The sequence below is a fragment of the Gopherus flavomarginatus genome, chromosome 10 (assembly GCF_025201925.1).
Source record: "Gopherus flavomarginatus isolate rGopFla2 chromosome 10, rGopFla2.mat.asm, whole genome shotgun sequence".
Classification (NCBI taxonomy): domain Eukaryota; kingdom Metazoa; phylum Chordata; order Testudines; family Testudinidae; genus Gopherus; species Gopherus flavomarginatus.
In genome coordinates, this window is record NC_066626.1 from 69,528,607 (window position 1) to 69,545,394 (window position 16,788).

General features: G+C 39.5%; 1 protein-coding gene across 1 annotated transcript in view; it reads left to right on the top strand.

Annotated features, from left to right (window-relative positions):
- SNX4 (sorting nexin 4) overlaps nt 1–16,788 on the top strand; it is a 70,105-nt gene that overhangs the window by 18,056 nt on the left and 35,261 nt on the right. The window contains exons 3-5 of the mRNA XM_050917108.1: nt 8,252–8,390; nt 8,474–8,623; nt 11,076–11,123. Of these exons, the coding sequence (XP_050773065.1) occupies nt 8,252–8,390; nt 8,474–8,623; nt 11,076–11,123 (337 nt within the window). The remainder of the gene's footprint in view (nt 1–8,251; nt 8,391–8,473; nt 8,624–11,075; nt 11,124–16,788) is intronic.

The window sequence follows — 16,788 nt, forward strand, 5'->3', positions numbered from 1 at the left end:
AAGAATCCCATGCACTGCTACAGGCTGGGGACAGAGCGGCTAGGCATCAGTTCTGCAGAAAAGGACCTAGGGGTCGCAGATGAGAAGCTGGATATGAGTCAACAGTGTGCCCTTGTTGCCAAGAAGGCTAACGGCATTTTGGGCTGTATAAGTAGGCGCATTGCCAGCAGATCGAGGGACGTGGTCTTTGTTGAGGCCTCATCTGAAGTACTGTGTCCAGTTTTGAGCCCCACACTACAAGAAGAATGAGGAAAAATTGGACAGAGTCCAGTGGAGGACAACAAAAGTGATTAGGGGGCTGGAGCACATGACTTATGAAGAGAGGCTGAGGGAACTGGGATTTAGTCTGCAGAAGAGAAGAATGAGAGGGGATTTGGTAGCTGCTTTCAACTGCCTGAAAGGAGGGAAGTAGTCCAAAGAGGATGGAGCTGGACTGTTCTCAGTGGTAGCAGATGACAGAACAAGGAGTAATGGTCTCAAGTTGTAGTGGGGGAGGTTTAGGTTGGATATTAGGAAAAACTTTCATTAGGAGGGTGATGAAACACTAAAATGGTTTACCTAGGGAGGTGGTGGAATCTCCTTCCTAAGAGGTTTTTGAGGTCAGCTTGACAAAACCCTGGCTGGTATGATTTAACTGGGGATTAGACCTGCTTTGAGCAGGGGATTGGACTAGATGACCTCCTGAGGTCCCTTCCAACCTTGATATTCTATGATTCTACGATTCTCTTGTCATGTTAAGGCTGCAGTCCTTAACATAAGAGTAGAAGATGACATGAGTAAAGTAATACTAAGTGATCCCACTTGATGTCTTGAGTCTTAATTCAATATTAGTTAAATGAATGGATATCTTGGAAGCAAGCTTTAAAGAAAGTAAAAATAATGGCCTCCTGATTGATTAATAGGAGATGTACAGTATTGCCAGTTTCAGGCATTCAAAAATCATGAGTCATGTCTGAAAATCGTGAAATATTTCTAAAATAATTTTTGGGTACATTTTCTTTTCCTTCTGATATGACTCTTTAGATTACAGTTGGGGCATGTTTTCTGGCTCTTTTCATTAACTATGGGGGCTAGTGACTTTTTTTTAAATGAAACATTAACTCTCTTGACTGCAGAAGCTGGGGTTTTAAGAAAAACACCAAATATTGAGCTACATTATAAAATTGAGAGTTGGCAACACTGGATATAACAGAACAATTATTTTAGAAGGCTGATTTACAAGGGGGGAAAAGTACCATTCTCTAGTCTATTAATTATTTAAGGGCTGATCCAACATGAAAGACAAACTCCTTAACTTTATCTTAAGGAGTGATGGAGAGCCATATTTAATTCCAGCTGCAGCCTTTATAAGTGTAGTATTACACAAAGCCTGGATGACTTTCTAGTATCTCTGTGAGAGGAGACATTTTTAAATGATATAAAAGCATATTCATGGTTCATTTGGGGAAGGAATTAGCAGCGTTTGCAGCTGCAGACTACTGCTATCCAGAGTCATCCTTGAAAGGTGCAAGCTGATGTGCAGATTTTTCAGTGCTGTCTCACTGATACTATTGATCTTGGTCTTGAGAGACCTCACGTATTTGGAAAGTGAGAGGTGTAAACCCAGGTCTTAAATAGCACTGAGAGTTGATTGGATTATACACACAAAAAAGTGATTTTTGTGGTATGGATTTTGTCTAAGAGTTGCAATGAAACAGCCACTGAATAGCTTCCCAAAGATGAAAAGCTATTGGTTTATGCTCTAAATCATCTACAGCTATGTAAGCCTGTGGAATGATTTAGCGAGAGGTGGGAGGACATTGCAGTCAGCAGGACCTCTTCCTAAAGGGCTAGTATTGTCAAGAAAATAAAATAAAATAATGTTGGTAGATAACAAAAACACTTGGCAGCTTGAAGTTCAGCTCAGTTTTTTGGCCCTTTTCTTCCCACCCCCCACCCACAACTTCCTGAAGACATTCTGTCTCCCAAAGAGCCACCTGTGAAAAGAAGTGGGTAATGTTCTTGTCCCCTATCATAAGCAGAAATTTGTAAATAAGAATAAAGGTAACTTTTTTGTCTAATTTGAAAAATTGACAGTCCTACTAAAAATGTTCAGAAATAGGTTGTGAAGAAGACCTGAAACAGTCAGTGTAAATTTGACCACAGTTTGAATTACTGTGGCCCATATTCTGCAGGAATTCCCCCTAGATTATCATAATTTTTTTAAAGGCCAAAAGGTACTGTTATGAAATTGGTTTTAATAACTTTTGCTCTTTTAGTGTATCTAAGTTGTAAGGGAGCTGGGTTACTTCTAGCAGAATTTTGACCTCTAGCTCCATTAAAGAAGTAAACATATAAGAACATTATCTGGTACGTATGTGCTTTTTCATACTGGGTGTTTCCTCTGAGACCCAATGAATTAACTCCCAAAAGATTGAACATATGTGTATTCTGTTAGTAGAGACAGTATAATTTAAAAATACCCCGATACTTCAATGAAGATCAAAAGTCTGCTTGCATGGAAAAACTTAAACTGTAGAAGGAAGATCTAGGAAAACAAAACAATCCAAAGCCACATTAAGTGCTACACCAGGGGTAGGCAACCTATGACACGCATGCCGAAGGCGTCACACAAGCTGATTTTCAGTGGCACTCTCACCGTGTGGGTCCTGGCCACCGGTCCGGGGGCTCTGCATTTTAATTTAATTTTAAATAAAGTTCCTTAAACATTTTTAAAACCTTATTTACTTTACACACAACAATAGTTTAGTTATATATTATACACTTATAGAAAGAGACCTTCTAAAAAGGCTTAAATGTATTACTGGCACGCAAAACCTTAAATTAGAGTGAATAAATGAAGACTTGGCACAGCACTTCTGAAAGGTTGCCGACCCCTGTGCTACACACTATGTCCAGTAAATATTGTTATGCTCATAAGTGGTTGAGAGGATCTGCTCTAGATCACTAATTAGTAGTAATTTTTTTAACCAAATCTTAACGGGATTAAAATAGGAGTGGACCAAATGTGTTCCACACTCTTATAATATAGCCCACCCTCTGTAACAGGGAGGTAGTGTTCCATCCGATCAAGACAGCACTTAATGGAGGAATCTGTATTCCCCATGTAGTCAGAGTGGTGGCTGATCTACTCCACTTTGTACAGACTGAAATGTGGCCTGCTGGCTCCAGGCACTTTTTCAATATAGTTCTTCAGCAAAGCTTTCTCTTTCCCTCTGTACCACAAATTAGAATAAAGTTGCATCCTGTTGGTGGCAGTCTTGCTTAAGTGACAGTTACAGCCATTGTAACAATATCATTGAAGGAGGCCAAGTTTGTAAACTAAATGATCTTCAGCTTTAAAAACACACAGACTGGAGGTTTTTAATATTGAATACTTAAAATTGTTTAAATGCAATCCTGAACTCCCTACCAGTGTCATCAGTGGGGAGCTACTTGCTGAATTCCATTGAGAGTTACTCCTCCATAAAAAGCTCAGGGATGAACCCTAAAGTTTTTGTTGTAAGTCAATTTCTCTGTTTTGCTTTAGTACTGGTCTAATTCTTTTACCTACTGGTCACCAGCAATACCATTGATACTAGTTATAATTCAAATAGTCTTGAAATAAGTTATATTCCTCTTTCCTCACTCCTAAGGAAAAAATAACTTACTGCTTACATGCAATGAGAAATGTTTGCTCTGAACTCTGAGTGCTGCACTGCCTTTCATACCTGCATTACAAGGGGCTGAGCTAATGCATACATTCTTTGAGTACAGCTGTGTAGGCAGCCACATCTTCTTAGCCCTGGTCTACACTACACAGTTAGGTCGAAGTTAGGTCGACATAAGCTGCCTTACAATGTCAGTGTACACACTACAGCCTTACTCCCACTGGGAGCTTACATAATAACTCCACTTCCATGAGATGCATAGGGCTTATGTCAGTGTAGTTAGAGCGATGCAGGGTCCATGTAGACAGCGCATTCCTTACATTGGCTGGTCCCTGAGCTGTGAAATTGACAAGAAAGTCCTCCACACTGGGCTGCCCTCCATGCTGGTTTCCCTTCTCCCAGCTGGATTGTTTCCCAGGCCCCCTGCTCCCTGCTTGGAGCTGGACTGCTCCCAGGATCCCAGCTCCCTTCTGGAAGCCCGGCTGCACCAAGGCTCCTGGCTCCTGGTGGTGAGGCGAGATTCCAGGCAGCTGCCCTGCTCTCAAGGAGAGAGGGCAGGGAGGCAGAGCCCCAGAGGCTAGCCGGGCTTCTGGCAGAGAGTGCGAAGCTGAGAGCCCCAGAGGCTAGCTAGGCTCCTCACGCTGCCCCTCTTAGGTCAGTGGAAGCACTACTGGTGAGGACACACCGCTGACTGAAAGAGGGGAGTGTGGACATGAACCACTGTAATAATTACTGCAGTGGATGTAAGTCAACCTAATTTAGGTCTGCTTAAGTTTTTAGTGTAGACATGACCTTAGAGTGGAGATGGATTGTGATGCTGTGGCACTGTTATTGGATAAAGCTGTGGTTTGATTTAGATCTGTTTTATAAATCTTGGCATCTGTCAGCAATTTGAGTGTGTTTTCTGGCTTAAGTGGGGCTCATCCAGTTTTGTTTTTTAATCAGCAGCAGTTTTATGTGTTGGAATGTTTATGAATGAGTATCTTCTTGGTGGTGGTTGTTTCCTGTGGAAATCGTGTGTGTGTGTGTGTGTGTGTGTGGGGTTTCAATTATTTGGAGTAAAACTACTTAATCAAAAGGATGTTTTAAGCATCCTGATTAAAAACATGCTCTGCCCATATGGGGAAAGAATCATTGACTTAAAGTAACGGATGATAATGGGATAGCTCTTTGTTGTTTAAAGTTCATTTACTTAATCCAATGTTAAGTCATTTAGTACAATACAGGAGCTGAAACAGCATACAAAACAAGGATTTTGTGGTTCTTAAATTTATAATGAGGCTGTGTTTTTCAGGGTTCAAATGTTAATCATATAGCTTCATTGTCTTAAAATGTACCACATAGCTTTGGTAAGATTATTGGAATTTAGTCTTGTAACTTAGAATTTTGTTTTTTAAAAATCAGATTAATGGTTGTCTTAGTTCTTTAGATACCTTTAAAAAAAATCTTTCTCCACAGCTAGAAGTAATGGATAGGAGCAGGTTCAAACTTGACATTGTACAGCTTGGAAGAAACAGAGCACTGTACTGCTGAGTACCATTAAATCTTTACAGCTGGTAATTCCATGGCAGAGTTAATAGTACTCACTGTAAGTTTATACCAGCAGTTCCCAGAATACATTTACTGCTGCTTAGAAAAATTAAATTTGGTCACTTAATAAAAAGCAAAGATATTTTTAAATCTACTGTAGGTTTGCACATTGAGGACCCTGTTTTGAGTTTCTTTGCATGTGCATATTTCACTGTATCAGTGGTGGGCAACCTGCGGCCTGTCAGGGTAATCCCCTGGTGGGCCACGAGACAGTTTGTTTACATTGACCGTCTGGAGGCACGGCCACCCGCAGCTCCCAGTAGCTACGATTTGCCATTCCTGGTCAATGAGAGCTACAGGAAGCGGCGGCCAGCATGTCCCTGCGTGCCACACCGCTTCCCACAGCTCCCATTGGCTAAGAACAGCAAACCACGGCCACTGGGAGCTGCGGATGGCACAATGTAAACAAACTGTCTCGTGGCCTACCAGCAGATTACCCTGATGGGCTGCGTGTGGCCTGCGGGCCACAGGTTGCTGACCTCTGTACTATATGGTGGTTTATAGGTGAGCAACATATATCAGTAATATTTTCTGGTTAAATTCTAACATGTACTGTTGCATTATAGCAGAATATCCTGTGTATGCTAGGGGGTGGGGGTTATTTATTACATAATTATTTTATTATTAATATATGTGTATATTGTTTTTCATCCCAAAGGATCCCAGAATGCTTTACAATCTGTAGCAATACAGGTTTCAGAGTAGCAGCCATGTTAGTCAGTATCCGCAGAAAGAACAGGAGTACTTGTGGCACCTTAGAGACTAACAAATTTATTTGAGCATAAGCTTTCGTGGGCTACAGCCCACTTCATCGGATGCATGTAGTGGACAATATGGTAGGAAGAGAGACATAGATATAGAGAGAGAGAGAGAGACACGCGCGCGCGCGCACACACACACACACACACACACACAACATGAAACAATGAGTGTTACCATACACACACACACTCTAACAAGAGTGATCAGTTAAGGTGAGCTAGTATCAGCAGGAGAGAGAGAAACTTTTTGTAGTGGTAATCAAAATGGTCCATTTGCAGCAGTTGACGAGAAAGTTTGAGGAACAGTGGGGGGTGGGGAATAAACATGGGGAAGTAGTTTTACTTTGTGTAATGAACCATCCACTCCCAGTCTTTATTCAAGCCTAGTTTAATGGTGTCCGTTTTGCAAATTAATTGCAATTCAGCAGTCTCTGGTTGGAGTCTGTTTTTGAAGTTTTTTTGTTTTAATATTGCAACTTTTAGCTCTGTAATCGAGTGACCAGGGAGATTGAAGTGTTCTCTGACTGGTTTTTGAATGTTATAATTCTTAATGTCTGATTTGGGTCCATTTATTCTTTTATGTAGAGACTGTCCGGTTTGGCCAATGTACATGGCAGAGGGGTATTGCTGGCACATGATGGCATATATCGCAAGCCCCTGATGGTGTGGCTGATGTGGTTAGGTCCTGTGATGGTGTCCCTTGAATAGATATGCAGACAGAGTTGGCATTGGGGTTTGTTGCAGGGTTTGGTTCCCAGGTTAGTGTTTTTGTTTTGTGGTGTATAGTTGTTGCTGGTGAGTATTTGCTTCAGGTTGGGGGGCTGTCTGTAAGCAAGGACCTGCATCCATCTTTGCACGTTCTTTCCATGCTGCTTTTTACACACATGGAACACTCCTCAGAACCAGTTCAAAAAGCCACTACCTTTTCCACATTTAAATCCCATCTGAAGATGCACTTCTACCATGATGCCATCAAGAAATTAAGCTAAGGGGCAGTTGGGGTAGATTATGTGTCTAATGAAAATAACAAAATACAGTATTTTTGAGGTGGGGAGTGGGGGAAGAAGGGTTATATTATCAGGATTTAACCAATTGCGCTGACTACTTTACTTGTATATTGTACTTGGTTACCCTTCCTTTAGCCAGTTTGTTTTATTTTGGGTTTGGGTTTTCTTGGACTGTAAACTCTTAAATCCTCTGAATATGAAAAGGACTCCATCTTGAAGTCTAGTCAACTTAAAAGATCTTTCAGGCACTACACTTATTTCTGAGGCCTTTTTAAACATCTTTGTGGCTTTAGAATTGCACTTAGGTGTTTTTAAAATGTGTGTTTTTCTCCACAGTTGCTGTGTGAAGATCCAGACTAATAGGGAAGACCGATTTTAATTATGGGGTTGAGCCAGTGAACACTTAGGCTGTGTCTACACTGCCACTTTCAGCGCTAAAACTTTTGTTGTTCAGAGATGTGAAAAAATACCCCTTGAGCTGCAAAAGTTTTAGCGCTGAAAAGCGCCAGTATAGACCGCATTATCGCTGGGAGCCATGCTTCTGGCAATAAAGCTACCACTGCTCATTTGGGGTGGCTTTTTTATTGCTGGGAGAGCGCTCCCCCAGTGATAAAGCATGTCTTCACTACCCACGTCACAATGCTGCCACGGCCGCGCTGTAACGTGGGTAGTGTAGACAGTACTTATATCAAGCATAAGACTCAATCCTGCAAGGTGCTAAATACTCCTGTGAAGTTCTGAGGCCCTTTGACTTCTGCAGAAGTCAGTGGGACTTGAGGGCTAGAGGTCCTTAGAGGATTGAACCCATAGTGCTTACTGCTGTGAGTAATAACTTTGGTGGCATGAGTGCAGTTACTCATATGCATAACTGTTTGGTGGATTGGGCCCTAACTGACTCTCTGAAGAGTGAAGTGAAATGCACAAAATAAATGAACAGGAAAACGGGGTAAGGGGGAATCTCAAATCTTCCGGTTACTGGTAAATGTAAAAATCTTGAGGGATACTTATACTAGTAGTAGGTTTAAAAGAAAGTTCAGGTAGCTTTGTGAAATAACTTGGTGTCCATTTTAAAAAATGATCTTAAATACTGAAGAATGTTAAATTATTAAAGTAATCACAAGTGTGGTGCTATGATTTTTATTTATTTATTTATTTTATATATTAGGTGTCTGAATTGTAACAATTGTACTGATGGTCTTAGAAAAATATCAGTAACACTCAGTTTGGATATTTTATTTTTCAGAGCTGTTGAGTCTCAGACTGAAGGACAGTGCTCCCCACCAGACTCCCTTTGGAGGCGATACAGTGAATTTGAGTTGCTGAGGAATTATTTGTTAGTTAACTATCCACATATTGTTGTTCCACCTTTGCCAGAAAAAAGGGTAAGAAAATTGAAACTTCAAATCACTTTGCCTTACATTTAGCACTGAATTTAGCTGCTCTTAATTCTATTCTGTTCACACAGGCTGAGTTTGTTTGGCATAAGTTATCAGCGGATAACATGGATCCAGACTTTGTGGAAAGACGAAGGATTGGTTTGGAAAACTTTCTAATACGTGTGGCTTCGCATCCCATCATTTGTCAGGACAAAATTTTTTATTCCTTTTTAACACAGGTATTGTAGAAAGGCATTCTTTATTTCTAAGTACTTCCCTCCACTTTTACTTAGTTGTTCAGCTTTTAAATATTAAACACTAATAACTTTTCTTCAGTGACTTATAAATTGTTTCCTGCTCTACTTCTGCATTAACAAATTAAAGCTGGGCAAGTGTTACTAGGTCATCTAATCTACCTCCAGTCAGTACACAGTGGTGCTTTACAATGTGCCTTATAAGTCTTTTTCCAGTCTCAATCTAAGGCTGTTAGGGGATGAAATTACAACATCCCTTAGAACTCTATTCCACAACTTAATGTAACTCAGTCAGGAAGTCTTTCCTGACACTAAATTATAAATATTTAGCATATTATACATTTTGCTGCATTTACTGCACTGACTTCCAGTTTGTTGGTTTTTTTGGCGGGGGCAGGGGTAGGCAGTTTGGATGCAACTGACTAATCTATTAGACCAGTGGTTCTCAAACTTTTGTACTGGTGACCCCTTTCATACAGCAAGCCTCTGAGTGCGACCCCCGCGTTATAAATTAAAAACACCTTTAAACATATTTAACACCATTATAAATGCTGGAGGCAAAGCGGAGTTTGGGGTGGAGGCTGACAGCTTGGGACCGTCCATGTAATAACCTCATGACCCCAAGAGAAGTCCTGACCCCCAGTGTGAGAACCCCTGTCTTAAACCTTATGTGCTTTAGTTCTTGGCTATTTCATGCTCCAATCTGACAGCTGTGATCAACAGGAATGCCCTCACTGACAGTCCTAGAGTGTCCACTCTGGGGGAAGAAGAGAACTAGAACTTACTGATGTTCACGTCACATTGTACAGTTGTGACTGAAATTTCTTTTTTAGCTCATAGTTCTTATTGAGGTAATATTATTATTTTAATTGCTTTGTGTGCCTAATAGTTGTGATATTGCATTTTACACATTGGGATGAAATTAACGAACGCTTTCTATGATTAATAGTGACACATACATACCCTCCTGTACCGTACAATATAATTCTTCAAGCCTGTTTTGGTGTCTAGATGGTAGAATTATTTCATTCTCGCATCTCTCACTCAGTTTTTACTTAGGCAAGCTACATCGTTACTTAGGTGTACTTATGTGGTACTTAGGCAAACTTAGGTGTACTAAGATGTACTTAGGTGTACTAAGATGTTACTTAGGTGTACTTATGTGGTACTTAGGCAAACTTAGGTGTACTGAGATGTACTTAGGCAAGCTACATCTAAGGCAAAGCTACAAGTTCTTTTTAATCTTTCTTGATACATTACAGGCGGCTGGACTTGGTGACTTCTGCTGAGATCCCTTCCAGCCCTACATTTTTATGCTTAATTCCTCCAGCTCTTTAATCCTTTTTTCTTACTTTCCTCTGAATTTTCTCCAATGTGTCAAGAATTGTCTTTGTTGTAAGTCAGTGTCCAGGACCGTGTCCAGTATCCTAGGTACGGTCTGATAAGAATTAGTCTCCTTTCTTCTGCTCAAATAAGATTGAACTTGTTTTTAGTTGTCATCACCCTGCAACTGAATATCTAGTGTAAGTCTAGGATCATATTTGTCACCGCTAATAGTGATCATCACAGGAAGATTGACTTAATGAAGGTAAACATAATTAAAACTTACAGGAAAGTGGCATGTATGGTACTTGCTTTTGCTTTCTTAATATTTTTTCTTGTTTGCGAAAGTTTCTGTTTTACAGTTCAGCTTACAACCTTTAGAGTATTCCGCTGTAGGTTATTACGAGGAGCATTATGTGAACATGCTGAATGTTTATCATCTGCATTAGCCAGACAGTACAAAAGAACAATTTTAAATTTGCAATGTGAACATTGCCGTCTTGACTACTTCAGTTTCTTACTTAAGTTAAGACATTTTAAATTTTTTTTTAAATGTGCCCTATTTTTGAGGTATGCTGTTTTGAAAAGTGGTTCATTCATTTGGTCTTGTTGGTCTGATGGCTTAGCCGGTCACATAATGAGCTAGAAATGAGGCAGCTTGAGGCCTCAACTCAATCTCAGTCCTGGAGTTGGTGGTGGCTGGGAACATTAAAGACGTAACTCTGCCATTACCCCTCTTCTTATAAAGTGTGAATCACTCGTCAGACAAAAATCCTCTTAAGTACACAGGATAATGCAGCCTGCTGGTGTCATGTAGTGAAAGGGAAAATTGTAAAGGGGGTGGTGGGTAAACATAAAACCTGTCATACAGAATGACCCATTATTCTAAGTCCAGACATTGAAAGGAGGATTTTCTTGACATACCTTTTTTAGAACTTTGGTCTAGTGAGTGGGACTGAGCCCATATTTGGATGCTTCGGGTTCCCACATAACCCAAGGAGGATTCTCCAATGTCCTTTCTGCCTAGAAATGGTGCTATTATTATGTCTCACTTAGACTGTGCTTGCTGTATGTTTGTCAGTGACAATTACTGAAGTGAAACTTTTATTTCTAGGAAGGTGGATGGAAAGAAATGGTGAACGAGACTGGGTTTCAGTTAAAGGTAATAATTATATGCATTTATGTAGTTAATGTTGTGACCCTGTGAACTGTTCTGACCACAGTTAAAGACCATAGTTCAGTGTCTCTGCAGAGTTATGCTTGCTGTTGTGTTAAAAATAGCAGGCCCATGACGAACTGCATAATTTTGACCATATAAGGAGACAGTGTAGTACTGGTATTATGTAACAGATAATTACCAGATTTCATAAGTGAGGGAAGTTGCAACAGGTCAGTTAATCTGCCCATGTTTCATATTTGATGCAGTGTAGAATTAATGTTAAGGATTATGACCCCTGTATTTTTAAAAGCAGACTGAGCTGGTTCAGAGTGACACTAACCTAGATAAATATCATCCAAAGCAGGACCGTAAAGGCCAGCTCTAAAGGTTGACAGCCTTGAAAGAGGGGGTGCTTATTTGGGGTGGTGAAGTGGAACATACAAATAGGAACTGAAATGCTTCAGCCAAAGCTCTGAATACAGTCCTGAATGAATTTTGAAACAGACCCTGGGGTTTAGTATGATAAGTTAGGTACCTCCAAATAAACCTGAACAAGACAACAGAAGAGAAGCAGAGATGGCCAAGGCCAAGGAGGATGTCTCTGATGGGACGAGTAGCCAAAAGGATCAGATAGGAGAAAGGACAGTGCTCCCTGGCAATGGAGGTAATCCAAGATATACTTACCTGGTTCAACTGTTGCTAAGTCTCAGACTAGATATCTTATGCAGAATTTTATTTGCTTAATTAGACCATTTGAATTTTAATTAGTTTTGAGGAAGTCACTGCAATAAATCCTTAAAGGGAACATGCTCCTCTGACTTCTTATAGGAGGCAGTTGAGAAGAAAATTGAACATCCAGTTAGGACAAACTCCTAACAAGAGCCACCTATACTCTGATTGCAGTCAGTAGTGGGAGAGGGAAAACTGGTGGAGGACAGGCAGGAATAAGTGAGGTAGTGTTACATTAATACACAGGCAAAATATAGGTGCATGGGAATTTGTTAACAAATTCAACTTTTGGGCATAGCTATATGTACTCTGATTCTGTGGGTGCAAAATATAGTGTGTATGAATCTAAGCCTTCATCTTAAATATATAGTCTCTAATTCTCTTGGTTGCAAAGAAAACCTTTCAAATGTGAGTATAGAGGAATGAAGTACTGTTGTCCTGAGTCTGCTGAAAGCCTTAAAAATAGTTCTGGGGTGTGATCTGTCCCCATTAATCACAAAGAGGTTTAATGCTGGCACATACTGATGATGGCAATTTGACTTTAATTCACTGCTGATTGTATTACTGGGCATATCCTGCTGATGTCCATATCCCATAATTTCAAACTGCCTACCTAGTGTGAAAATCTGCACCTGTCCCCTATCCACCTACCACAACCTTTAGCTTTCTTCCCTCCCAACGCATACACCATGTACAGACCACATCTTCAGTGCCACTATGTATGTTCAATAAATTCTGCAACTGACTGAAAATTAAAAATGTAGTGCCAGGGTAAAATAAATTGAACTAGTACAATATTCCTTTTACATACTTTCTGGTAAATGAAAATGGAGCTTTTATTTATCTGAAGCTGCTGCAGAATATAAGGTCTTTGACACCAAATGATGGATAAGCATGCTGTGGATTTGTGGTAGACTTTTGTCTTGTGGTGTCTCTGCTAACACTGCTAGGCATCTAGGACCATCATTCTAGGGGACAGTTTCTTTATGGCACTGGAGTCTTAAGAGTGGACTCTCTTTAAAGTTTGTAACGAGATCTGTATTCATTCAGTACATTGAGGCATACAGGGAACTCAGCCATATAATGGAGAGTGGGATTTTCCACATAGTGATTAAGGGTACTGTCAATGTTCAGTGGAAAAAAATAGATGAACAAGAAGACAAGTATTCCTTATAAAAGAGAGGCTAAGTTATCATCCAAGGAGTTAGGCTGTAAATTCAGGAAGAAATATATATGGCAAATAATAGAGGGGAAACAATGTGAGAGAGGAGGTTACAGGGGAATATTAAAAGGTAAAAATTTAAACATTTTAATGATGCACATGTAGAAGTAGGAATAGCTTTTGCAATGGTTTTCCTGTGTATTCATTTGAATTGCAAGATTGACCATGTTTTTATTAACCTCTTGATTATCTATGGGCTGATACGTGGATGTAACATCTGCTTGACAGATCTTTTTGGAAAAACTTGATCCTATCCCTGCTCTGCTCCTTTAAGTGTTAAAACTGCAGAAGACTGTTTTTTGAACCGTCATTTAAAATTACTGATCGCACGTCATAATTTGCAAAGAATTCAGATGGTAGACACTAACTCGTATTTTTAAATGGTATCATGTATGTTGTTTCCCCAAATCATCAATTAATGAAAGCTTCTGTTTTAGGCTGTGTTTTGAGAACAGCAGCTTGGGCAGTTTGAGTTAGTTGCATTGAAAATGGTGGGAAGGGCATAATAAAAATTTTTATTAAACTCTTCGGAATAACTCGACATAGATACTCCAGAATGATAGTGGGAGAAAGGAGAAAATTATGGCATGTAAGAACAAGTGAGAAAAATATAGTTTCTGTTAAACAAATTGTCAGATACCTGGCCTCTTGAGTTCAGTTAGCTTTATTAAAATGTAGGTTACTAGAGAGGGGAAGAAGGAACCCAAAGAACAACAGTTAAATTACTGCAAAATATTCAAAATAAACAACTGTCTAAGGACAGATGGTATCTTAGGTAAAATGTAAGATGGCAATTGCCATTCTGCTTTCTAGATTTCTGGTATGATTATTTTCTCTGTAGAATCCCTGCTTCCCTAGGGAAAATGTTACACTTTTATAAAATAATGAGGAATGGAGCCTTTCTGTTTCCTTTGCTAAACCTTGTAATTATATACATTCAGTTTCTGTGCTGAATGTAAAAATAAAAGGTTTTTAGTAAGCAGATTGATTTGGTTCCTTATGGTAGCTTTAATAATATCATCAGAGGCAGATTTGTACTTGGAGTGCGTAGTTGTGTAGGACCAGAAGCATGGGCCCATTTGCTGCCTTTCTTCTGTGACGCCAAAGGGTTTACAGACTAATTAGATAGCATGGTCCAGACACTGCAATACACTAGTCGAACAGATGAAGATTCTGTGTTTAAACCAGGAGGATTTATTTTGGATTACCCTAACTACTCTGGGTTAGAATTCTTAGAATTCTCTCTCTGCCAGCTGTAATGCTTTCCCTCTACTCCCAAAATACTGCGATTCAGAATACGTGTTTAAATGTTCTTTCAAACTTTTTTGCTCTGGGAGGTCAAAATACAATGCACTATATTCCTGCAGTCATAGTTAATCTGGAGGAGGAAAAATACGGTGTACAATTCTTTTCTCTCCCCCTCTCTCCCCCCCCCCACAAAAAAAACAAAACAAAAACAAACACTCCCCCCCCCCAAAAAAAAAAAAAAAAAAACTTAAAACCGCACTGGCTGCTCCTGAGCACAAAGCCAGTATCTCTTTTTAACTGTTCCATATTATCATCCAGGTTTGCTTGTGTGTGTGAAAGCTACTTGACTCAATCTCAATTGACAGCCAATTCCACTTCAAATATTCACTGAATTTACCCACCTCTGTAAATTCTTTTTGCACGTACTCTCAATTTACAAAAATGTCTGTCCAGAAACCTTACATAAACTTGCTCTAGCTTTGTAGTAACCCTTAGCTAGCTTGTAGTATGATTTTTGTTTGAAATTACTGTGTAAAAAAATGGCCAGGTTGATAACACAGCCTGACTTCTTGTGCATTATTTCCTTCTTGTGCATCATCAATAGTAAAGATTCTGCAGGACAAATTGTTTCCTCAGTTACACCTGTGAAACTCCTTTTGGTTTTGAAAGATTATGTATGTGTAACAGGTCAGAATTTGGTCCTGTAATTGGAACTTAGTTAATCCTTTTGACAATGCATTCAGAACCCAGAGTAGAATTGACTGTCTTGCTCTCCCAGAGAGTTTTTTAGCTCTGTAGTTTGAACAACTGTATATAAACTAGTATAAATATACTTGCTTACATTATGGGCAAAAGTGAATCGGACTGTTCAGAGGAAACAAGTCTCATGACCAAGATGTTGCCAGACACCTTTGAGTAGAACAGAGTCTTGACACCTGTCACTTATCTTTGTGGAAAACTAGCCAATCTATTCTTAAATAAAATTTAAAAACCCCTTCCTTTGAACTCTGAGAGATCACTGTAGGGGGTTTGGGATATTTGCTTCCTCAGTCTGTAGAATGTTTGGAGAAGCAGAGTTACTGCTGGAAAGCAACTCCTTTTTATTCCATGACCACACTTTTGTATAATACTCCATCAGTAGCTGTCATGCCAATCGCAATAGCAAAATTACTTTTTAATTGAGCTCAGACGTTGTGCTCAGCACTCTACCAACATGAGACGAGATCCCAGCATCAAGGATATTACAGTGAAATTCAGACACGGTACAGCTTGGACACGATGTGATGGGAAGCGTAACAGTCTCGTTCTGGTGCCAATCTCATAAATAGAATTTACTGAGAGGCTTATGAAGGGAAATTTTCTACTCTAACTCCAAGCGAGCATTGGGTTCTACTGGAATCAGTTGCTAAATAACTTTTTTAAAACTGCTCTTAAGAGTTGCTAACTTTGCTGCAATTGATGCACAAAATATTATTCCTATAGCCAAGATCCTAGCTAAAAGCTCTCTCTGCCAGAAGGTACAGTTGTGAATTATCGCTCTTACTGAGCCTTTTGCACCAGAAGTCTTGTTTCTTTTAAACCTACCTCTTTTCATTTGAAGAAGGATTAAGCTAAAGTGAACTTGGGCAACTTCTGAAGGAGAGCATCCACACAGGGATTGCATGTGCTCTAATTTAGCACCTTGCGCCTTTAATTAATTTGTCTTAATTTTCTTGAGTGTCTCCATCTGGACATGTCCTCAAAGGCCTTACTATCTGAGGCAGGGATTGACTTTTTGTTGTGTGTACATGTCTAGCAGTCAGACTCCAATGACCAGGACATGTAGGTATTACAGTAATAAGCATTACAGTAAAACAAATAAAAAAGTGGAGGCATGTTGCTCTTTTACAGAGTAAACAGAAACTGATTAATTCTAACTAACTTCTTAAAAAATTTAAACCACAAAAGCAAGAATTAGTATTGGGAATTCCATCCCTCAGCTGCAGGCACTGGTAGAATAACATTTTTCTCAGAAACCGAGCAGAAAGTTTAATTAAAGCAACTGTTTCTTTACTGAAGAAAATCCAGTGATCCAATTTGTGATTCAGTATAGCAGTCTCCTATCTATTGAAAAGGAACACTGCATCCAAAGCTTACACTGTTCTCATTCACAGATATATGTATGCTTTTCTCTACAGTAACTCTGAAAATGAGAGAGAACACAATAGATTTGTGTTTGATGCCACTGGGGAACTGTTTTTGGTAATTCAGACCATATAAAGGTCATTTCCAGTATTGGTTTTATTTTGGTTTGAAAAATATATAAAATAATTTGTCCATATAGCCTTAGACCTACTTGCATCACCTGAAAAGAATGTAGGGTTATATATCTTAATTTTGTGGTTTGTGTAACATTTCAAGAAAAGAATATTTTGCTGGGGGTTGTGATTATACTAGTTGAATGATATTGGATACTGTTTACATGCTAGT